The sequence below is a fragment of the Squalius cephalus genome (assembly GCF_949319135.1).
Source record: "Squalius cephalus genome assembly, chromosome: 6".
Lineage (NCBI taxonomy): Eukaryota > Metazoa > Chordata > Actinopteri > Cypriniformes > Leuciscidae > Squalius > Squalius cephalus.
The window spans coordinates 9667080-9692720 of record NC_137127.1 but is presented as its reverse complement, the minus strand read 5'-3'; the positions used below and the strand labels follow the sequence as shown (position 1 = coordinate 9692720).

General features: G+C 37.6%; 3 protein-coding genes across 4 annotated transcripts; 2 read left to right on the top strand and 1 right to left on the bottom strand.

The window, feature by feature from the left end:
- Window positions 1–59: 59 nt before the first annotated feature.
- b3gnt9 (UDP-GlcNAc:betaGal beta-1,3-N-acetylglucosaminyltransferase 9) lies at window positions 60–4568 on the top strand. Its single transcript, XM_079874118.1, has 3 exons — window positions 60–368; window positions 1295–1384; window positions 1610–4568. Exon 3 carries the CDS (start codon window positions 1709–1711, stop codon window positions 3044–3046), a length of 1338 nt encoding a protein of 445 aa, XP_079730244.1. The 5' UTR covers window positions 60–368; window positions 1295–1384; window positions 1610–1708; the 3' UTR covers window positions 3047–4568.
- On the bottom strand, window positions 4444–19800 carry phaf1 (phagosome assembly factor 1). 2 transcript variants are annotated; one of them, XM_079874117.1, is made up of 16 exons: window positions 18808–19800; window positions 16858–16940; window positions 16666–16749; window positions 16529–16572; window positions 16294–16373; window positions 16102–16196; window positions 14535–14599; window positions 14101–14213; window positions 12482–12615; window positions 12251–12334; window positions 12035–12117; window positions 11821–11864; window positions 11675–11724; window positions 11466–11524; window positions 9027–9099; window positions 4444–7657 (listed from the first exon to the last, which is right to left on the bottom strand). In XM_079874117.1, the coding sequence occupies exons 1-16, from the start codon at window positions 18869–18871 to the stop codon at window positions 7568–7570; spliced, it is 1245 nt and encodes a 414-aa protein (XP_079730243.1). In that variant the 5' UTR covers window positions 18872–19800; the 3' UTR covers window positions 4444–7567. The 2 variants fall into 2 exon arrangements, with proteins under 2 accessions (XP_079730243.1, XP_079730242.1); XM_079874116.1 differs by having other exon boundaries at window positions 14535–14632; window positions 18808–19782.
- A 3813-nt stretch (window positions 19801–23613) lies between these two features.
- foxl1 (forkhead box L1) lies at window positions 23614–25487 on the top strand. Its single transcript, XM_079874675.1, has one exon. It carries the CDS (start codon window positions 23766–23768, stop codon window positions 24897–24899), a length of 1134 nt encoding a protein of 377 aa, XP_079730801.1. The 5' UTR covers window positions 23614–23765; the 3' UTR covers window positions 24900–25487.
- Window positions 25488–25641: the final 154 nt, after the last annotated feature.

Sequence of the window (25641 nt, the reverse complement as noted above, 5' to 3'; positions counted from 1 at the left end):
CTCCTGAATTCCTAATTCTCTTGCGCGTTCTCGCTTCCCTGTCCTCGCTCCCGGCTCGCGAGGAGTTGCTGCGCTGGCATCTGGCGCGCGGTGCATCCCAACAAACTTCGAGCTGTCACGTGATCAATGAAATACCTTTAAAAATGTGCAAGAAGTCTTCAGCTTTTAACTGATATACATTCTCACGAACATAACTGTTGCGAACAGAGATGTCTGTAACGTAACGCATTTCAGCGAGTTGGAAAAGTTTTTTTTCTGAAACATGCACACGCAACAGTCTCGTGTAGCAGCTTTATTAGTGGAAGCAGATGTTTGGATCTGGTTGCAGTGCTGTCTTGTCATTGCTCTCCTGGTACGCCGTCATCTGGGTAAGTTTTGTAAATGTATGTTTGAAACAATGAAAGGCCGTTATAAAGAAGGCTGAACGCGAAAATGTAATTAAAAAAGAAAGCAACTTGAAATGCAGACGCACTATAATAACGATCCTGAAGGGTAACAATAATTATTTATCACACGAGGCAGCGTCAGTACATTTTAAAAGATTGTAACTAAAATGTAATTGTAGTTATTTCTAAATTTCAAATGTTTAAATTACACAAGTTTGTTTTAGGCTTATAAAACATGTGCATTTGTGGTGACGCGTTTGTTTTTGAATGAATCTTTTAAGCGAACGAATTGTTCGGGTGCACAGATTCAAATACGAGTCGCTGTTTTGGGTTTCGAGGCTCAGCGTGTCAGAATAAACTCGTTCGTTAACGAACTGAACCAGATCTTGTTCGTTAAAAGTATAATAAAGCCAGTTGTAGAGCAAACACAGTACAGGGTTGTCATATGAGTGGGGGGAAAATGCTTAGAAACACTCTTTCGGGAGACTTGTAGGCACACAACTCGGCTTTGGTGTTTTTAACGAATCAATTGACTAAATGGTTCAATGACTCATAACTTACACTAACGATGTAGTTACAGAATAGACAATTGAGCAAATAATTTTACATATTTGAGGAATGAAGTAGTATTTACATATCTTAATGTGTCATTATGTGGTGTTGACGAATTATATGTGGATATATTGATATATTGCATATGCATTTTTGTAAACTGACTGATGACTTGGAAAAGCAACTGTATTTAGGTATATTTCTGTGAATAAGAGACACTTAAGCTCTTTCCACAGTTTTAACCTTTTTTGCTTCTTCTTTTTTTCATACTTTGAAGTGCCAGAAAAGATTATTAAGTTCCAAAATTGGTCAGATGTGTTTCCTGTTATAAATTGTTTCTGTATCCTGTTTCGTAGAAGTATGCGGTCCTGGCCGTTTATGAAGCATAACTTTAGTCAAGTAATATCCTGTGTCTCCTGTTGTTTGATGACATCCAGGATGCTGTGGTAAGAAGTATTTGTGATGCCTCTCAAATACAGACATATCTTACACAATAGGAAATTGGATTTACGGACATGTTTTTAAGTATAACTGCAGATTTAGTTATGTGTTTTAAAAGGTTAACCGTAGCATGAAATTCATTTTAGGAGGAAAAATACAACCTAAATAATGGTCTTCAAGCAGTTATCGTGCATTTATTTTAACTGACTTTTGTTTGTACTTTTATTTAGCAGAACCTACTACGGCCGTGAGAAAATCCAAACACTTTAAGAACAATGTGAGACTTCTACCGAATTTCATGGGAGTATAACAGTAAAACCGGTCACACCATGAGAAGGGTCTATATAAAGGGAGATATACTTTGCTCCCTAATTCTGCTGGTGCTGCTGTTTCTGCTGTTATATGCCCATCAAAGTATGACACCCGTATGGGGGACATTGCACATTCAACATGGGTCCACCAGCTCAAGAACACTCCTCAGTGGAGCACCAAAGGGACTGGAAACAAAGCCGTTCCCTTTAAAATCTCCAGACATACCTCCTTGCAAGCCTGAGGTTCATATCAAGCCTAAAGCACAAAGACCATCAAAGGTGAAATCTCAGAAAGCAAAGTCTAAATTTATCCAACCCTCAACGACAGCAAGTCTGCTACCAACACATGCTTCCTTTGACTTTTACGATTACCTTCGAAAAAAAGACCAACGGGACTTCAAGCTGCTAATCGATCAGCCTACAAAGTGTTCTGGACCAGAAGGAGCGCCCTACATGCTGATCGCCATAAAATCAGTAGCAACGGACTTCGACAAACGTCAGGTCGTTCGACGCACATGGGGACGAGAAGGTGTGTTCCAGAAAGACGTGAACGTCAGGAGAGTTTTTCTTCTCGGTGTACCCCAAAATCAAACAGCGCTTCCATTATGGGACAAACTTTTGGGATATGAGAGCCAAACTTTTCACGACATCCTCCTGTGGGACTTTGAAGACACATTCTTCAACTTGACACTGAAAGAAATCCACTTCTTACAGTGGATCAATGTTAGCTGTCCCAAAGCAAAGTTTATTTTTAAGGGTGACGCAGATGTGTACGTGAACATCGACAATATCCTGGAGATGCTTGAGGGTCAAAAGATCAATAAGGATCTTTTTGTCGGCGACATCATTGTCCACGCAAGACCAATTCGCAGGCGCAACAGTAAGTATTTCATCCCCGAGTTTATTTACGGCCAGGGGATCTACCCGTCCTATGCTGGCGGAGGTGGCTTTGTCATGTCGGGACATACCGCATTGAAGCTCCACCTCGCCTGCAAAGAGGTGGAACTCTTCCCCATTGATGATGTCTTTCTGGGCATGTGTCTGCTGAGGATCGACCTTAAGCCAACTCGCCACGAAGGCTTCCGCACCTTTGGAATTGTGAGACCGTCCGCCGCCCCCCACCTCCAGGTCTTTGACCCCTGCTTCTACAGAGAGCTGATGGTGGTGCACAGCTTGACCGTCCCACAGATCTGGCTCATGTGGAACCTTCTGCATGACCCTAACCTTCAGTGTCACAGCAGTCAGGATCCTACGGTTTTCCCCTTTCAATGGAGAGACAAGATGACTGCTAAGAACAAGGCAAAGGAGAAGCTTAGGAACAACGACTATGGGTTAAAAGTGTTTGTGGAGCATTAACTCCTAGAAAATGACTGTACTGTGAAAATAAAACATAAAACGGACAGGGAATATATGACCCTGGACCACAAAACCAGTCAAAAAGGTTTTCAATGTACATGTCAATCAATGTAGATGAATAAATAAGCTTTCCATTGAATGTATGGTTTGTTAGGATAGGACGATATTTGGCCAATTTGAAAATCTGGAATCTGAGGGTGCAAAAAAATCGAAACTGAGAAAATCGCCTTTAAAGTTGTCCATTTATGTTCGCGATTGTGCTGCATTCACTCACAAAAATAAATGTCTTATATATTTACGGTAATTTTGACCCAGACAATGTATTTTTGGCTATTGCCACAAATATACCCATGCTACTTGTGTGACTGGTTTTGTGATCCAGGATCACATATGAGGAAAAACTAAAGCAATAATTTACCGGCATGTCAATCAAACCCCCACATGACATGGAAGAGAAAATAGATACCATTAAGAATTAAGTTTCCACAACTTAACATTTCATGGCCAGTGGCCACGTTTTATTATTTCGTTCCATTGTTTTAGTTAAATCGTGGCCACGTTGATTGTACTTATTTGTTCGTTTAGTTAAGTCATGGACGTGATTTAAAGTCCCCCTGTAGTCAATAATTTTGTCCCTTAGAACTCATCTTTGATCACCAAAAGTTTTTTCCTGTGAAAATATTTATTCATGCCTTAAAATAGCTCGAATGTAACTCTACACACTTGCTTCATTTAGTACATGCGGACCCATGAATATGCAAATGAGCCCCGCCTCCACTTACTCATACAGGCTCCTCTACAAGTCAATGAATCAGTACAACATGGCCACAATTTACCTAAAATTATGAAATCAATTAATTTGTGGCCATGATATCTGTTTTTTTCACCACGTCATATGGGGACTCCATTTATATGACTTCCTTTCATGATTGTTTTTTGAACATGCTGCTCTTTTCCACACAAAGAAAACATCCAATGACCATCAACTGTCCTGCTCCAAAGGTACAACTCATACAGCTATATTCCAAATGCTCTGAAGCCATATGATAGCTTTGTGTGAGATATTTAAGTCATTATTCACTGAAAATCTCCTGAAGTGATCTGCATTGACACATATCTGAATGTTTCTGAACATTTCAGGCTTTTGGACTGTTTAAAAAAAAATTGCTCAAATATAAAAGAAAAAAGGTTCACAAAAGCTTCTGTAGAAGATTCTTTATATCCAACTCAAACTATTCTCTTTTTTTTTTTTTTGGAAATTACTGTAGAGTTTGTCTAAATGATAAAGATGTTGTACATGAAGTGCAAAGGAATCAGACACATTTTGTATGCACAAAATGGACACTAATGTTATGCATTGAAAAGTACTGAGTTATGTAATATAGAACAGACTATTACTGTATGCATATCTTTTATTAGACAAATGGCACCACTTTTTTTTCTTTGATTGATTAGTGTGCTGCATTGTTTTGGATGACCTGCTGTCTTTTAGATTTACATTAAACTGAATTGAATGATTCTGAAAGTAGCCTCCTGTGAACATGAAAATTAAGTGAATTTAACAAAAGACAAAAGATGCCTCCATTCTTTCCCCCCATATTTATTACATCCATTCTTTAAATATTTTTGTTGAACACACTGTAACAGTTTTAATGAACAAAATGCAAAATTAGCAGTTTAAAAAAAAAAAAAAAAAATTATAATGCTTTCAGTAGATTGAACAAGGAAACTAAAATCCAATGGTCACAGCATTGTTGCCCCACTCGGAGCTTTTGACAAACCAGACCATTCCAATTTATACTCCATCAACGCAGTGATTATTGCTTTGAAAACATAACAAAAAGAAACAAACAACAACAAAAATTGCCTGATAAATGTTGATCTTCCGTGTACATGTTCCTTAAACCTACAGAAGTAAAAATATCTGTGATACAAAACACCACATTGCAATCAATTTAGATACACACTTTTTTTTTTAATCGAGGATAAATCCCACTTCCAGAAATGGGTTAAATGTACTGAATCCACAAAAAATAATCACTTTTTGGAGGATGGGGAAGAACATACAATATAGAGGAATACAATACATAGCATTAATATGCGCATTACACTGTATGGAGTTTGTCCATTTCTAATTAAAATCCTCAGGATGATCATTCATTCATTCATTCCGATGCAAAAATAGGATAAAGTCTGAAGAAGAAACAATACAGCCAAAACCCATTTGATGAAAAGCATTCACTTGCTCCTGGCATTTAAAAAAAACATCCACCTGAGTTTGGGCAGGCAATCAGCCCATCAGTCCACATTCCCCCCCTCAGTTCCAATCCCTAAATGACAATAGAAAAAGCGGTTGTGTTGTTCCTTATCGACAACGGAGATTCCAATTGTGCATCTAAACAGTTTGCTTAAAGATCTAACCATATTAAAGTGGAACTCCACATCCATTTCAAAAAGTACAAATTGTATTAAGACAGAAACACCACAACCACTTTGTGAACTTCAGATCACGAAGGGCAATCTCCATTTTCTGTAACATTTTTGTACGCAGACTGCAATAATCAATTTAAATACACTGAACACATTAAACTAGCGCTTAATGAAAAGAGTTCAATACCCAACGAGTCGTTTTTTTTCTCCCTATAATATTCAGGTACGTTTTCGGAAACAAAAGGACTATGACTATTCATTTAGCTTTACATGCTCAGACATACACAAAGCAGTTCAAACAATTTCATTTACAGAGAAAAAAGTCAAGACAGGCTCGGTGGGAGATGAGGCACAATGTTAAAAGCATCTTCCTTGTAAAAGACCAAAAGTTAAGGGTAAAATATATTAAAAACGCCACTGACGGTCTTCCAGCGGAGTTAACGTAACAGAAAGCTAAATGCCCGAGTTAGCCTGAACCACACAGTGCAGAAGCCTGAAGGGAGGTTGGAATGACACCAGAGGTGTGGAGCTTGACAGCCATTGGTGGTTACGCTGCCAGGAAGCAAAGCAATGAACAGTAGTTAGAGGTGAACAAACCATCTACTGAAGTTAAAATGCTCTAGTCATCTCCGAAAGTGGTCAAATGTAGGCTACGCCATCTAGGACAACACTCGAGGGAGGGAAACTGCTATATTGTCCCTCAAGAGCTGGCAAAGGAAACCAGAAACTCTCAGAATGTTCCAGACATCAGCTGATCTGATACGGTACCGTTAGGGCAACAAAACGATGAATATTCTGCACGCTATTTACAGATCTGTACAGACATGGACACACCGTGCTTGAGAAAACATCACGTCTACTTGCTATGGAAACAACAGCAACCAATCTGAAGAGAGAGAAAGCTTCAAATAAAAAAAACAATTCAGGGACTTAATAGATCAAATCAAAAGGGAATGTTCTTACACTGTGGGTGTTAAAAATGTCAAAGAGCTAACTGTTGTTTCTTCTTTGGCTAATGATTTGGCAATCAGGTGACAAAACAGTTCTGCAGTTAAGACTTTAAGATACTGAACAAGGGAAAAGAACTTCACATCTTTCTACTTGGAACAAAATAAAAGGACGCAAACAGAATTGACGGCATGACATCCAGTGGGAAAAAGAAACAGCGATGGGTGGATGGCTTTTCTCTCCGGTCTGGGTTGCAACTAGCTTTGAAATCCAGATTGCACGTCGTCGTTCCCTCCCCCGCCGTTCTTTCTCTCTGAGACTCGCAATTAAAATGTTCCTTAGTGGACAGGAGACAATTATCAAGTAAATTAGGTGTATTTTAGTGCAAATGTTCAAAACTAATGAGCTCATGAACAACAAAACAATAACGGAATCAACACAAGCGGGTGTAGGGTATCGAAATGGGAGGTAATCTGTGCTGCTGACTTGGTATGAAATGGGTTTATGAATCGTTATGTGTGTATGTGAGCCTGCTCATGTGCCACAAGAACATTTTCACAGCACTGGATCCACACTGTGCAAGCTTGTGCTTGTAACCTTCCGTAAATGCATACAAAACACACTCGTTGAATTTACGCGGCAAAAGTTTGTCCTCATTCGACTTTGTTCTCATCCTCTGCGCATAGGAAAGCAAATGAACTTGAATGCGTGTGCGTTTTGGTTAAAGTGTTTAGCGTGCAGAGGAGAAATCGGTTCAATGTTCGCCCTTTGGTGCGTCTGGTATGGAAATTTAGAAGGTTGGGCAAAAAAATAAAAAAAGAATACACAAATATGCTTGTGTGGAAATGAATCACCGTGCATCCACAAGTACTATAACGATGATGACGTTGATGCATGTCTGGGTTAAAGCTTTGGGGGCAGAGCCAGGTTTGCATGGTTATCTGAGATTATTAGCAGGCTGAGGGCAGCCTCCATGCTATTATTGAGGAGACCGAATTGAGGGGGGAAGAGTTTAACTCCAGAGAAACTCCCAGCATGTCTTGCTTTAGCTTGTGTGATGGCAGCAGTGAGTGAAGGCACACTCTACTGGTCAGGTCAGAGGCTCTGCAGGGCTGGACGGGCACCGTGGGCATGGCGGATTCCTCAGTGGGCGCTGGGCTCGGCACGGGCCAGGCTACTTGGACGAGGCGCTCCGTAGAGAGTCACAGAAGCTATGTGGTTATTCTGCATGACCTGTAACAACAGCAACAGCATGGAGATGAGATCCAATAAGTGCTTAGCTGTGTTTGAGCTATGGTATATGGTTATCTGCCAGTATTATGGACTATGAAAAAGAATATGATTAACCAAACAGTTGATGGACCTTATTGACTTCCATAATATGGAAAAAAATTAAAGGACAAGTTCGGTATTTTACACTTAAAGCCCTGTTTACAGATCGTTTCTGATGAAATTGAACGGTTAAGATTAAATTTTGGACAAATGCTGCTGTCCCGAGAATTTTAGGTTTCTTTCGCTTCCCCCCCCACCAGTAGACTGGGTGTATAGGTGCACTCGAACACTCCTTCCTAAAACACATTCAACTTTCGTTTACAAAGACGTGAAACTCACCGAGTGGTCAGGGGTGTCCACTGATATTGCTCACACAAAAATCGCTGCAAAATATGCTTTCCAACAGGTGTTTTACCATTCGTTGTAAAACTGTGGACCTATTTTTCCAAACGCCTCACACCCGAACTTCTTCCATTGAGAGCTTGAATAATAGACACTCCAGCCCAGTTGGTGGCGATAATGCACCTTTGCAAGCAAACCACTGGCATTTCATTGTTTGCGATCCGCCGTGAAAAAAAAAAAAACACGAAGAAGAAGAAGAAAACAACCCCTGAACCCCATTTCAGTTTCCGGCGCGGAGTAATACCGTACCTCACAGCACATCCAATGCAAGTCAATGGAGTTGGACAAAAACTACGATAAAACCTGTTGGAAAGCATATTTTGCAGCGATTTTTGTGTGAGCATATCAGTGGACACCCCTGACCACTCGGTGAGTTTCACGTCTTTGTAAACGAAAGTTGAATGTGTTTTAGGAAGGAGTGTTCGAGTGCACCTATACACCCAGTCTACTGGTGGGGGGGAAAGCGAAAGAAACCTAAAATTCTCGGGACAGCAGCATTTGTCCAAAATTTAATCTTAACCGTTCTATTTCATCAGAAACGATCTATAAACAGGGCTTTAAGTGTAAAATACCGAACTTGTCCTTTAAATACTAGGGGGACATCAACTGATTGGTTACCGGCATTCTTCAAAATATCTTCTTTTGTGTTCAGCAGGAGAAAGAAATTCATACAGGTTTAGAACAACTTGAGGGTGAGTAAATGATTTTTCATTTTTGGGTGAACTATGCATTTAACGGCATCATCCAAAATGTTAATATCAATACATCCTTAATATAAGCAAATTATACTTTCACTGGACTGTAAACATGAAAATCAAATCTGCCATTTATTTGTAAAATTAATATCTTTATTTATTTTTAAAAGCAACTTTTTATACAGGCTAACTAAGTAAAACAAACAGTACACACAGATGGCCCAGTCACATACCTCAAATATCATTCTCTGCAGTCCAAAACAAAATGTGGAACCAAAAGGGTTGGTGTTGTTTGCAGAGGATGACCTGCAGAGCAGTGCACAATAAATCCATTAATCAGAGCATTATAAACAGGTTTTCATATGCAGCGGTGCCTCTGTGCTGTAGCTTGCGTTGAATTATGTGAATGACCTCTGACTTTGTTTTAATTCAGGCAGTGTTGTTATTTTAAAATAAAACTATTAAAATATTTTTGTCAATTGAAGTAAAGCTGAAATAATAAAAGGTTACCCTTTAGTTCTATATATACACTATAAGTACATTCTACTAACTATAAGTAACTTTGCAACTGCATGCCAACTAACTCAAGAGTATTAATAGGCTGTTTGTTTAGGGTTAGTAGAATAAGTAGACATGTAGTTGCCAAGTTAATTAGGGTCAGTATAATGTCTGTTGGAGGACCATCAAAATCAAGTTTTTGCAGATATTAAGCAGACAGTCTACTAATAGGCCTATGTCACGAAAAAATTGAAGACTGGAAGTACGTCTTTTAGTAGGGATACGGCTCTTCCGGTTAGCTTTTTACAATGGCGGAGTCCGATAGATACCGCTGGACCAAATCTCTCCGCAACCTGCCTGAAGTCACATATGATGATGTGGTTCGGATGGTAAATGAAAACTCTCAAGTGGAAACGTCAAAACTGATGAAAGGGTACAAGTTCTTCTGGGAGAACCATTGTTGTTATAGCTCTAGCCGTTCGCCAGTAAGGTAAACGTTTCTATGGTAATGGCGAGTTGGACCAATCAGCAGACGTTGCTGCTACGCTTAGGATTGTGGGTAGTGTAGTTTTTTTTTCATAAGATCGCAGATAAAACATGTTTTTCTTAAAACAAGATACAAACTTATAGCTTCTACAGGAGCAAAAACCTTCATTTCACAACCTCATAGCTCGTGGTCAGTCTACCTCGGATGGTTTCGACATTATGGCTGATAATCTAAATCCTTATCGAGAAATACTGTTGACCGGAAGTTCTGAATCCCTACTCAGCGTTCCGGAAGCAGGAATTGTGACATAGGCCTATACTCTAATGACTGCTAGTTAACATGTAGTTGCGGAGTTACTTATGGTTAGTAGTAGGGATATCGGTATCGGCCGTTAAAGGTGCTCTAAGCGATGTCACACGTTTTTTAGGCTGAAACATTTTGCAAACATCTCCTCACTATCCGCTAGCTGCCTGTCCCCTGAACACACTTGTAAAAAAATGCGGTCTCTGTAGACAGCCCAGGCTCCACAAACGGCAACAAAAACAAACTGGGCCAACCTGCACCACGAAACATAACAAACAGTGTTCCAGCCAATAACCGACAAGAATGATTTGGCGGTGGGGGTGGGGGTGGGGGGGGTTAGTGCGCGTGCACATGAAGGGGGGTGTGGGGAGTGGAGGAGAGAGAAGCATGAAGAGGGAAGTTAGCTAGAGGAGAGATGTCCTAGACAATGACTAATGTTAGAATTATATTCTCTTGAATTTTGATATGGCCGACACACAACCAAAGAGACGATGTTCCGATGAACAAATAGCAAGAAGAGGGAAAAGGAGAAGGAACGCGCAAAGTCACGAATTTACATCGGAAAAGCCTTCGAAAGCTGGCGAAAACTCCGCCGGCAGAAGGGCTTCCAATCCGACATTCAGGTGGCTCTGTTTTTGGTGGACAGGTGGGTAAATCCAGGCAGGCGTTCATGACTGTTTCAGGAAGCACGGAGGGGAGGGGAGGGGGAGGGGACGGGATGAGGAGGAGGGAGGGTCGAGCTATGCCTCCATTTTGTTTGACAATACTTCGAATGTCAACAAGAAGTGACGTCACCCAACGTCGCTTAGAGCACCTTTAAAAGCAATTATTTTCACTATCGGCCAATAGTCAGGGCCAATTATATCCTGTCAATCAATAGGAGGCGGAAAAACGTGTCAGACTGATTACCAGACTGCATACTGTGTGTGAAGAAAATGTCTCCTGTGTTGAATTTAGGGCGTTAATGAAGGCTCTATTTGACCTTATGAATCAAGCCAGGGATGCCAGGTCTGAGATTTTTCCCTACACTCGCCTCGCATCCAACAAAGCTTTGTTACTTCTGATAAGAAATAAAGTCTCAGCTTTCAAATTCTGTCCATTTGATCATGAAATTCAAACAATAAATGGTGTTTTGATGCTCTTGAATGTGACATAACAGATCGCTGTAGTGCCCCATTTCAAGCGGAAACGCAAATCTTTTCTTCCACTTTAATACAGGTTATAGCACATGAACATGCATAAACATCAAAAGGTACGTTGAGATGCAGTACAACTTACTGAATTGCATTATGTCTCATGTAATAGCTCAATCAGTGTTTCATCCATGGAAGATGTCAATAAAACAGTTTGTACTGTATATGCGCCCAAAATATACGTTTCTCACCTGTGTAGCACAACTGGTTTTTCCATGGGGTGTCCTAGCAGCTCCTGAATCTGATCCCACTGGGTGCAAAGGTTGAAAACATAATTAGTACTCACTTACTTAAAAATGTTTAATTATTTATCACATACAGTACTACATAACATCTAATGCATGTGTATATAATGTGTTACATAAAGAATGTGTAGGCTAAACACTGTCTGTGAACTCACTTTGCTGTAAGTGGTCAGAATGCAGTCCTCACTCTGAGCATCCGCCCCATCTGAAACAGAATTTTAAAGAATGAGACAAACACAAAAGACCACAGAGACGCAACAGAGAATTACGATCTAGTCCAGAGAGTCTGATATAGACTAACCTTTTTTAATGACAAGAGGAATCTTGAAATCACACCGATGATATCTGAGATGGGGCAATAAAGTGTGTAAATAAAGTGGTATGTGATACTGAAACCACACATTTCTAAACACTTAAATGAAAATCAATATTCAATCAATATGTCCAGACTGCAAACCTTCCAGACCTTTCAAACAGCAGCGACCAATGCAATGCAGCAAAGAAATGAGACTTACATGTTAAAATTGTAATGACCAGGGAAGTTGGTGTGAAGGACAAATTTTTTGACCAGGTGGGTTGAAGAGTCAAAGAGTATATCCTGAAAGATATATAGAGACATAATGCTCAAAAGTCAATGGCTTTATGCAGATTGAACAAACAAAAGCTACACTAACAGCATGTTATGATAAATAGTCATTTAAGTAATGGAGTTATTTAAAGCTAATACTCACCACTCCTAGAATATAATAATTAAAGAAGTAGTCATTACATTTGGACGGGACTTGCTTGTGAGGGGAGGGTGAATGGATCTTCATCTGAGACATAAAAAAAAGGAAAAGATATGTCAGGACAAACAGAGTAAATGTGAAGAGGGAATGTCCGGGTTTATTTCTGAGAATGTAGCTTTGCTCATCTTGAGATTAATGTACTGTGTGTTGTGTATAAATTGGATCGGTCATTACCTTGTCCTCTGACTTGTAGAAGACCTTATGTGGGGAGCCAAGAGCACTCAAAACATCCTGACAAGAATCTCCAAAGTAGATGTTTCTCTCAACAGCCCGCACTTTCGTATCAGCCAACACTCCCGGGCCACATCCTGAGAAAGTGAAGTAACACATACAATGTGACAAAGCGGCGTTCCAAACAGCATATTTGTTTACCAATTCAATTTCCATTAACACTGGACCACTGGATATCACTTATAAACTGGATTACAGCACCAAGATTTTACTTTGGACACCCAACGCAGTAGCAAAATCGGTTATGAAAAAAACAAAATAAATAAACATACACTGCCATTTCAAATGCTTGGGGCCTGTAAGATTTTGTAATCCTATTCTCACCAAGGCTGCATTTATTTGATGAAAAATAAAAATAAAATTTTTAAATATTATTATATTTTTAAATATTCCTGTGATGGCAAAGTTGAATTTTCAGCAGCCTTCCAACCAGCAGTCTTCAGTGTTACATCTGGTGCTCAAAAAATATTTCTTATCATCAAAGTTGAAAATAAAATATTTTTGTGGAAACCGTGATAAAAAAAATTCAGGATTCTTTGATTAATAGAAATTTCAAAAGAACATTATTAGAAAAATAAATATTTTATTACTTTGTAAATGCCTTACTGACTTTTGATCAATTTAATACATCTTTGCAAAAAAAAAAAAAAAAACGAACAGATCTTAAATGATGTTTATTGAAGACATTTCTGTTTACTTATGATAAATAATTTTAATCCTGAACTCGTTTTAATATTAATATTATTTATTAACAGTAAAATAATTTTAAAATGTAAGTATTTTGCTATCCTTACAATTCATGATTACATAGTTGCAGGTTTTTCTTTGCTGTCTGTGACCCTTCAGACCTATCAGACTCACAACCCTCCAGTTTTGTGTCACAACCCTTCAGCTGAGAACCATTGGACTATTAATAGTAGTTAAAGTCACACAGTACGGATTACCAGGAAAATGACCAAAGAATTGATAATAGAAGCTATATAAACATATTTGTTAATCAATACATTTATGATTTTTCCAGCTCTGGTTTATGCTAAAGTGAAAAAAATAAACCTATGTTGTCTGTTTATGTTGGTGATGGCTAACAATCAAACAATAATCATCAAAAAATTGTATTTATCTCACAAGCACACATTACTAATGCTAGTTTTCTAAGCACAGCATAGCTTAGGTAATAACATGTCATGGCATGCCTTTAAACACAGAAGCATGGCAAAAACAGGAAACTGTGTTGCCCTCATCAAAACAATACATTTTCGTTAATGGCATATTATGATTAATTAAAATACATAGAAATATGAATGGAATCAAGAATGATCAAAGTATGATATTCTACAAGATGTTTTTTAGTGGTTACAAAGGGTGATGACAAGAGCTGGTGATAAAAAGTTTCCTTTGAGGCATCTAAACATGCATTCCAGCATTCTGGGAGTTCATGAGAATATGAAACTCTTATAAAAAGGTGTGCATGCTTACAATGAATTTAGTCACGTGCATATTTAATAGAACCATTGCGAAATGATTTCTGACATTAGTGAATGAGTTTGGGTTGCTTGTAATACCTGCGGTGAGGAGACGAAGTTTGAGACCCATGGGTCCCGCCCCATCCCTCATCACCTCCACACTCTCTGCATACACATTACCAAGGAAACAGGCCAGAGGCATCACCGGAGCCCTGCAAAGAAATATATCATTTACAATGATCGCTGCTTGTGGAAATGCAACCCATGAGGTTCTTACCAAACGCTTAAACTGAACAATCAAAACTAGACACCCAAAGTAACAGACTAAATGCAGATTAATGCTCCCCTTTTGCCACATCAACATTACAAATGGACATAATAAGATGATGACTGTGAACTTTGAAGGTCTGTTAGTAAACACATCCATGCTCAATAGTCTTATGCATATAATCATTCATTAGTGAATGGCATTTTTACACATTTTTATCCTCACACAAAGGCCTCAATTATCCGAACAAATGCACAAATCTTACTTGGTTTCTTGAAGGTTGTTTCCGGAGTAAATGTACATCCGTTTGACAGTGGCCCCATGGGGAATCTGCAGGGAGGCCAAGCCATGGGCAAAGTTAGGCTGTCAAAGCAAAACAGCTAGTAGTAGAATGCAGTGTCTGTGCAGGTGTCTCCTCTGGTGAAAACATGCTCACATCATCATCACAGGATACATTCATACATCAGGCAGGGGTTATTTTATCATGAACTGAAACTAAAATTATTAAAACATTTTTGTTCATTGAAATAAAGCCCAAAAAAAAAACAAAAAAAAAAAACATTATATATATATATATATATATATATATATATAAAATATTTATTTAACATTATATATATATATATATAAAATATTTATATATATATATATATATATATATATATATATATATATATATATACATACATATACATATATACATACATACACGCATCTATATACATTAAAAACTGGAACGTTTTTATTTTGGCTTTATTTCAATGCAGAACATTTTTTTCATAGTTTTAGTTTCAGTTCATGATAAAGTAACCCCTGCCTGATGTATGAATTTATCCAAAATACGTTACTGTGAAGATGATGTGAACATCTAAGCACTAAAACTGAACTAAAACTAAATTTACAAAAAAATAAACCTAATTACTAATATTTCAAACTAATTAAAAACTAATAAAAAATGTCAAAAGCACATAAAAAATGACTAAAAAAAATGTACTAAAAATAAAATGAAGACTTAAAACATATAATTACCTAATTAAAAATATAAATACATTATACACAAACTATAATAGTATATAAATAATACTAACATAACACTGACATTGGATTACATGCAATAATAGTGTTACTGTATTTATCTTATTACTTTATTATTAATAAAGTACTTTAAATATTTCAGTCATTTATTATTAGTATTATTTTACTTTATAAGTAATAAAGTAATGCTTAATTTTGTGTCTTATTATTTATTATTATTAGGGCTGTCAATAGATTTAATTGTTTTTTAATTGCAATTAATCACATACTTATCGTGAAATTAAGATCATTTATTTTGTCATCATTTGTTATATCCAGCAAAGTAAACTATCAGATTGAAGGATGATTCTCACAAAACTGCATCCTGGCACCAGGACTGCTAATTATTATTATTAATTTATTTGTAGTTTACTTCGTTAGTAATACAGTAGTGCTTTATTTTTTGCAACCATTCTAAATATTTAGCTTTAAATGTATTTTAAATCACATGTAACAATACAGAAGTCACATTTTTTAAGGCAGTGGGATATTTTCTACTTGTCTGTGCACAGAACAAATACTAAGCAGAAGGGAGAATAAACACTTTAAAAAAATTAAAATATCATGCTTATTCAGATATATACCAATACCATGCTTCTTGGGATATGTACCATGGTAATACCATAGGATTCTTTGAAGCTCCATCTAAATACCATGATGAATATGGTATCCAGAACCATGGTTTTCCATCTAATGGTAATACAACAGAACTTTTTTTATAAGAGCATGAACAACACAGGGAGGGAACATAGTCTCACCTCATATTTAGGAGCTTCGCTCCAGGAGTCCAGCTGAAAGGAGAAGGAAAGCCCTCGGAAGTTCAGGTGGAAGAGCTGCTCGGCAGCATTGTAGACTGGAAAGACAGAACATGAATCCCCCAGCAATCACACACACATACACACAACAATGAGGGGTCTGGACAAATAACTGACGCTGACAATAAATCTCACCTCCTGGATGAGTAGCGCCAAAGGACTGATCAATCTGCTCAATAGTAGGTGCTATTGCCTGAGAGTTAAAATGTACTCCACTGTAATGAACAGAGAAAATTGTAATTTTACATTTCTGTGGCTGACACGGTTGTTAGTGGTAGATCTACAGAGTGGGACATCTACAACATCTAGAAAAAGAGTAAAACACAAAATGTTATCCGCAACTATTGTGGCAAAACATAAGATCACTTACCAGTATTTCAGTTTCACTTTGCTCAAATCGTACACTTCAATGACCTGAAAAACGATGGAGATATATTTGGAACATAATGTAACGGGTGTAAGAAATAAACCATGCGTGTGCACACACAGACAGATGCTGTCTCTCACTTTCAATCTCTGATTGCAGGCGTCAAACAGCAGTTTAATTCCATCCTGAGTCAAGTTGAGAATGAGGTCGTGGCTGAGTGGCATCTGTTTGGGGAAGAGAAACAGGTCAGATAAGGATACAAAAAAATCTATATGATTAACTTCAGTGCACATTGACATTTATAGAAAATAATAGTAATAGCACATCCTTACTTGTTCGCTGTAGAGCACCTGGACATTTTTGATGATTCTGCAGTGTTTCTGTAATATGGAAATGGCCTGGGCCAATGGCATCCCTGGAAACAAATCCAGACAAACAAATAGATTGTCAGGTTTCGGCTCACATGATGATAAAAGAAGTGGAGTCAACAGCTCTAAAAGCTGCTATAGTAAAAATATAATCATTTCATGGTATATAACACAAACATGTAGTAGAGTATGTAAGAAAATAACAGAATATCAGCTTTCTGGAATAGTGGATTGGTATTGGTCAGGTGCCACTGAGTGTTTTTTTTGTTTGTTTTTTTAATGGTCAAAAAACAACAGCTCCTAGTACATCCAAAAATGACTTAAACTGAACATTAAAGGTCCATTCACACTAAAAACGATAACTATAACCATGAAGTAGCTACTTGCTTGAACAAAAATATGTCCTCTTACTCTAAAAGAATAGTGAATCCCACACCAAAACTATGACAATAATGACACAAAGGAACAATATTGTTGGAATCACTTTGAGAGCGATTTTCCCTCCAGCTGATAAACAATAAAATTGACAGTCAATCAAAATAATTCCTATTTTAAAGTCGACATGAAACGGAAGTTGTGATCTTTTCTTGCTTATTGTGACGTATATACCAGTGAAACGGCTTCTCGGGACTTGATTGGATCATTGGGGTTTGCAATAGTCAGGATCTGGAAGCAAAAACTCCATTCATCACTCCATCTGACCAGTGGAATTGGTGGTGAAAAACTACATTACCCACCATTATGCTGTACAGAAAATTCCACCAATCAGCAAGTAGAAACAAGCTAAACATGGAAAAAGAGCTCTTTAGCTCTGGCAATTCCCATTAAGCACTGCAAATGATGTAATTGAGTCTCAATAAGATCTCAAAATACTTAAATATTTGTGTGTGTAAATATATGAAGAGTTCAGATGCAAAAGCCTCTAAGTGCCATCTGAAATTTTCTTCTAGAATGATCATTTTTATCAAGCTCGTATATTTAAGTTCAATAATTTCTCTTAATGGCAATGCAAATCACCTATTAATTGTCATTTAAGTGAAATTACTGAACTTAAATATACAGGCGTTATAAAAATGATCATTCTAGAAGAAAATTTCAGATGGCATTTAGAGGCTTTTGCATCTGAACTCTTCATATAAACATTTTTTTTTTAAATTATCTAGTAGTTTTATATTTCTCCAATCTCCATAGTTTTTAATTTGATTAGGCTGTTCGCAATGCTTCATGGGATTGTAGTTCTTTCCCTCACTACAGCCATTATGTACAAAGTCTTGTAACATTGTATTTTTGTCCGATTATCAAATACTTTTTTTGTGCTTAAAACCAAAATTTGTAATATTGTGATTCACCACACCGCTCATTGGCTTAGTTCATGGATTGTAATCCTTTAACAAAGACTTATTTTGTGAGAAATGAATGAAAAAAAAACAAAAACTTCCAGAACCAATGGCGCTGATGCGTGGGCGGGCACTAATGCACTCTATTGCTGTGATCTCATGTGAGTGACAGGTTGTCTCGCCCTCGCGCCAGTAAACACGTCATCAGAAAAGATGCAAGAGAGAGGGGTTTTTATTTTGGTTACAGATTACAAGGGCACATGAATTTTAAAAATTCACTGATGAGTTCAAAAAAATAATGATGAGTATCATGTTTGCATAGCATGTACCAGCCCCAGTGAAAAATCTAAAGGGACAAATAATTCATTCAGTGTAACAGAGACCTTTTTCAGGTCAAGAGAACCTCAGACGCGAACGTGTCAAAAGGCATGTGGTGCAATTGTGAAATCCAGATGGCAACTGACTATCACTATACAGTCAAATAAAACAGCTTATTTTCAAATAGTAAACATCCTGTCAATAACAATTAAATTTGTGTGCAACATGCAATGTTACTTTGAACTCATTCCACACTCACCTAATGCGAATTCCCATTGTTCATTTCCCAAAGATCGCTCAGGAACGACCTCCAGATCCAGCATTGGCGGGGAGAAATTGGGGATATCAACGAGGATCTCTGACTGTGCCAGATCTGAATCTTCCCAAAATCTTGAATAATCCACCGTTAAATCAACGAGTCCAACTTTAACGATCAAGTAACGTTTAAAAAGCTCCCACACACTTTAAACACAGTTTGAGTGACAACCGACACCAGATATGTCAAAACACAAGTGAAGCAATCCGGCTATCAACGCATTCCACTGTCACCATACTTATAAATAACACTATAAAACGAATAACAGATACACACGTATAAAAAGGTCAATATGACTTAAGCTTAAATAAATTAGACAAGTAAACTGTATGTCAGTCACAGCGAGCTGATGTCAGGAAGGAAGAATTGGTTACAGGTTGCTGCTCTTTTATCAACTTTCTTAAGCATGAATTAATTCAAGGCGTTAATAATCTTATAACTCACATAAACGGAATTAAAGTATTAATAAAACTGATGTCTGCTGTAGAAAAAACACTTTGATCTGACCTTTGACTTACTCCTGAATCACATAAAACACGTAAGCTACTATTTATTACAGCGAACGAAGACCGTTTCGTAACCAAACAGTTACATTACATGCATTTAAGCTTTTTATGACCGGTCTATATGACTCGAGACACACACATCAGACTATCAGTGAGTCGTTCGAGCTTCGCCTAACGTTGTTTTCTTTCTTTCCGATGATTCAACAGCAAGCAAACAGACCATCACTTATGACCATCTGTTCATAATAACACGGGTTTCTCCGCGGTCGGCCGTTTCGGTTGTTGGAGGCTCCGCACTGTTACATGCAGCTTTATTTTCCGGTGTCTTTGACGTTTAAGATTGGCTTAAGATGATAAAGAAAGAGCCCCTCCGTTCCAAAAACAACTTCCATCCAAAACACCATGATCAGCTGATAATTCAACTTCCGGTGCGAACGACATAGCACTTCCTGGCGGCAATCTACAAAATAAAAGTCAAATAGCGCAGTTGACGAATCACTAATCAGATTTTGTGAGTCACACCAATTAATTTGGTGGTTGAAGTAAAGAAAATAATTATGAGAGGTGTAACGTTACTGTTTTAATTGTTGTATTACATATTACTCTGTGTAATATAGCCGGCGGCCTATGTAATTAAATTAATACAAGAGAGCTAGTATTTATTAAACTTTACTTTTTAGCTCAACTGACATAGAAATAAACAAAAGACAACTTATTTTCCACTACAAGTATCTATAAATAAATAAAAAATAAGTACATAAAATTATTTAGGCCTTTACCGTGTCTTTGAGAGATAAGGAGTTGGTGTTATGGGCAGGGGCAAATATGGATCTCTTAACTTTTTAACGAAAAGCCACACCGATGAGGACAGTCATTTGAAAAGGTTATAGATTGAGAACACTGATAAAAAAGCCACCAGATGGCGTCATTTATTGAGTGCTTGCATAACAGTAGGCCTACAAGTGATGATAACACAGAGGTAAACGCTGAGATGAACCATACCGTCTGTGTTTAATTATTTAATCTCAAAAGCATGACTCAAAATGTTCACATGAAATGTTCACCTGGTGTCTATTTTGCTCTCATTGAGTTTACATTTGTCTGTTTCTGTGAGTAGTCTCAGTACGGTTTGTACGGTTTTATAAAACGTTTTGTGCCCTGGATGAATGCTTGTTATATAATAATAAAAAAAACATTTGTTGGGCATATGCATGCAAATTGAATGGAATAATGAAATATAGCATATAATAGAACAGAACACAATAGAATAACGGCAGCATTTAGAAGCTGAAGAGGTCTTATTAATGATCTGAAAAATGTATAATATAATCAATGTTTGGATGAAAATCGTTATATACGTTTAAGATCCACATGCACCTCCTTGTGTTGGTCACATGTGGTACAGTGTTCTTTCATGATAGTTTGTAAATGTAACAAACTATTGTTTGTTTATTATAAGGAACATGATTTTGTGTGCAAGCAAACCCCATTTAACCCCATATTGTCCCACTGGGCCTTTTCCCGTAATTAGGTAGCTTTGTAAGTAGCTTTGGATGAAAAGGCCTAGTAAACAACAACTGTCCAAACAGAATGAAAGATACATACAACTCTTCTGAAAAGTATGCAATATATCCACATTTGACATAAATTGATTGAAAAGACGGAACAAGCTCTGTGAATAATTTGACTTTCTCTGCACCAATAGCCCAGATCAAAACTCCAATTACATTGTTTGTGGAAACATTGTTGGCCCTGATTTTATTTATTGTGTTTGGTAACAAACCTTGCCAGTCTGTTTCACAGGGGTTTTTGTTTGTTTTTATCCTTCAGATGGGAACATGATGAATAAAACAAAAAGTAAGGAATTTTAACACATGTTGCTAACAGTTAAAAATAACAGAAAAAATCTGTGTCTACTTATACAAACAATCTAAAACCACATTTCTCTCCTTGTTTTGAGTCTAGAAGACAGATTCGCTGATTAAAAATTCATGTTGAATGAAAAGACCTGGAATAAAATGTTTTAGGAGCGGTCAATAATGATGCAAGATATATGAAAACAAAGCCAATTCATATACTGCAACATACCTTTTGATGAAACACAAAACATGACTTTTCTCTAATTATTATAGCACAATATAACAATATGGAAAGGTTAGACGTGCTCAAAGAAAACGGCAACACGCCTGTTAGATTAATCAACCTCTACGGCAAGCATAAGAAGCAACATTATCGGAGTGGCGTGCTGTCGGTGTGTCTGGATTTTTAGTCTAAAACTTTATGAATCACCATCTTTAGAGGGAAAGTACAAACTCAGGAAAAACTTTTAAGTTTATCCACAAAAACCTCCAAACGCATAATGTAATCACAGGCCAGCTGTGTGCACTTGTAAAGTTGTTATAATCCCTCTCGGTCCTATAAACAGGAAAATACATAATATAAAGCATCATGCGTGCATTCACAAATAATACAGTTTCTCCTAACGTCCAGCCAAGTTTTCCTTTTTTGGATATCACTGCTCTTTTATCTATTGTTAGCAAACTGATGAAATCTTTAAATGAGACAATAAAGAAGCTATACGGTAAAAATGGTTTTGTACTAGCAGCTGTGGTTGCCAGACTATTAGCAAAATTCAGTGAGGATATTACAAGTATGTCATGTCATTAAATTATAATAACAAACCTAAAATCTTTTTAGTTTTAGTCACACTGATAACAGCACAGGTGGTTGGCAGACCACATGATGTCTTAAAGTTCAAAGACACAAAACATGATCAAGGCCAGACACACAATAATAAAATTATACAATAAAGATAAAATACACCATAAAACATTTCACCGAGAAGAACTTTTAAATTAAATCTAAAAAATTAGATGATTTCAGGGAATAGGAATACCATTTTCCTCATGAATCTTATATTCCCATTTTATCCAAGGCAATTCTTAGTAGCACTCTTTTGATGATTCAATTTACAAAAAATCTAAAAGATATTTGCACTTTCTATGTAAATTATAAGATAATTCATACTTTTTACTAAAACAATAGTTTATGTATTGTCTTATAGGCTATATCTTTTATAAAGTTTTGCAATCAAAATTGCAAACAGTGCAACTAAACAAACATCCACTGTTTAACTTTATAATTACAGATTCATCTGAAACAAAAATGTATACATTTTGGGTAACACTTTAGGTTAGGGACCCATTTTCACTATTAATAGTTGCGCATGCATATTTCTAGGATATTGGCTGTTTATTAGTACTTATAAAGCACATATTAATGCCCTTATTCTGCATTACCCTATTCTACATCCCTATTCCTAATACCTAAACGTACACTCTAAAAATGCTGGGTTGTTTCAACCCAAATTTGGGTCAACTATGGACAAACCCAGCCATTGGGTTAAATTTGTAAATTACATTTTTAACCACATTTTTGGATTTGTTCATATTTGACCCAAAATTGGGTTAAAACAACCCAGTGTAACAACTACCTCACTAACTATTAATAAGTAGTAATTAGGTGTTTACTGAGGCAAAAGTTATAGTTAATAGTTAGGCTAGTTAATAGCGGGAATTGAACCCTAATCTAAAGTATGACCAAAAAAGGTTATTTTGGTAATATTTTACAGTAAGTCACATTTGTTAACATTATTAATGCATTAACATGAACTAACAATGATTTTTTTTGTATTAACCTTTGTTAATGGAATGTTCATATTCATGTTAGTTCATAGTGCATCAACTGATGTTTTGATTTTAAAAACGTATTAGTAAATGTTGAGATTGACATTAACAAATGCTGTTGAAATTTTGTTCATTGTTAGTTCATGTAAAGTATAATCTCAACAAATGAAACCTTTTTGTAAAGTGTTACCGTCATTTTCTTTTACATAGCCAGCTTTGTTTTCTTTTCTAGCAACCCAAAGCAACTCCCCAAAAGAGCTCTGTCATGTTTGCTTGTTCTCTCTGTGCGAGCAACTTTCAGCGTTAAGGGTGGACGTGATATTTCAAACATCAGATCAGTGCGTTTATGTATTGGGTGCCCGGAAATTTTTCCAAATAAACACAGCTTGATTCAACTTGGGTGGGCAGACTTATCAACAGACTAATTCTATAAACAAATGAAGGAATAACCGAGCACACCATTGGCTGGTAGGCAGGGGACACGCGGAGAGAGAGAGAGAGAGAGACACTCGAGGCTTTCTGCAATGAAAATTTAATTAATGTGGGTGGGCTGAGGGAACACAACGAGTGTTTATCATAGACAATTTATTTTCCAGCGCTAAGTCAACATAAAACAGAAAAAAAACGGACAACAATTATTTAACATTTAGACTCATGAAGCGGACACACCGGTGGCGATCTCCACAGACTGAAAGTGTCCTCCGAAGTCATGAGTTTATACCACAGCCCAGTGCCGCAGCCCGGCGTGGCTGCATCGGCTCTCAGTCTATCGAATTCCTCCCTAATCTATGTTTACGGTGGCGAAGTTGGAGGCATCATTCCCGCTTTGGGATTCGCGTCCAGTCGACAGGAGCCTCCACAGAAACCTCCCTACAGCTACATCGCGCTCATCGCCATGGCAATTAAGAACGCGCCGGACAAGCGCGCGACGCTGAGCGGGATCTATCAGTTCATCATGGACCGCTTCCCCTATTACCATGACAACAAGCAGGGCTGGCAGAACTCAATCCGCCACAACCTCTCGCTGAACGACTGCTTTATTAAAGTGCCCAGAGAAAAAGGGCGACCAGGGAAGGGCAGCTACTGGACGCTGGACACCAAATGTCTGGACATGTTCGAGAACGGAAACTACAGGCGGCGAAAGAGAAAGTGCAGGGGTCAGGAGACGGGTGAGACTAAAGTCGCTCACAAGAGAACACGAGCAACGACTTCCAAACTTCACCACAGTACCCATGTGGAGAAAGAGTCCGATTTAAGCAAACAGCAACTCGAAAAACATCCTGAAACCGATATAAACGTCCACGAGAAGTTTAACGGCACCCAACCACAAAATAGTGAGGCACACGCCTCCGACTCCACGAGAGACTGGTGTTTGGCACCCTCGACCACAGTGGGCGCTAACCCGGGATGCCCGACGCACGAACAGACCAGCACAGTGTCTCTAAACACCCAAACTCGAACAAACACACCGCATTTAAGCGCGCAAGAGACGCTGGAACCCGTGAAGAATGACATTGGAAGCGCGCAAAATGGAGACGCCAAATTCAAAGTAATAAATGCGCAGACGCAACCGCGAAAAAACACAGACAAATCGAAGGAGTTTAGCATTGACAGTATTCTGTCGAAAAAGGAGAGCCAGTTCCAGCGGAGGTGCGGGGTTTCTGGAGGAGCGCCGGTTGAGTGTGTGGAGTCGCGCGGTTACGCGCTCACGTCCTCGCTGATCGCACACGCGCACCCACATCTGTACCCGCGCGCATTCCCGCTCTGCTCCTACCTGTCTCTCACCTGTCCTGACAAAACGCTGAACTTCAGAGAGAAAACAGGCGAGAAATTATTCTTTTGACGACTCTTTTATCATGGCTTCACGTATCACAGACTGTTTAGCAAATAGTTTTATGTCTAAAAATATTCAATGAATTCAGTCTCATTAACATTCTTATTTTCTTTTTATTATTATTAATTGCAAACAAAACGTTTTAAAACATATATCGAGAATTCAGGATAATATTATTATTATTATTTCTTCTACTACTATAATTGTTGTCGTCGTCGTTATGGGATTCAACATGGGTGGCCTGTATCTACAGAACAGGCCTATACTGTACACAGCATACTAACAGTAGTTCATTCTATGATGTGTATACAATGATCAAGAACGCACTCTTTGCAAACCATCCAAAATACAGATGTCTTTGTAAAATGTTATTGTTTATATGAACAAGAGTTTTATATGCTCCTCTCAGTGCTTATGACAGATACTTGACAAATTGCATTGGGCTGTTGTTCTTGCCCTCTCCTCTAACTATAACTGAAACTTGATTTACTGCTTAAAGACACAGTAATGGAAAGAAAATGAAATTATTTGGTTGTATCAATGAGAGATTTATATTGAGTTAAACAGAGAACTCAGTTCTTCAAATAAACATTGAGTATGAGTAAAACTTTGTTGAAATGAATGCCTTCAATTTCCTACACAAAACAATCTGATTTAGCGAAACTGAAACTATATATATATATGCTATTAATGCAATAATATGTCTGTATACTATATAAAGGATATAAAGGACTACTTGTTGTTCCAGGAC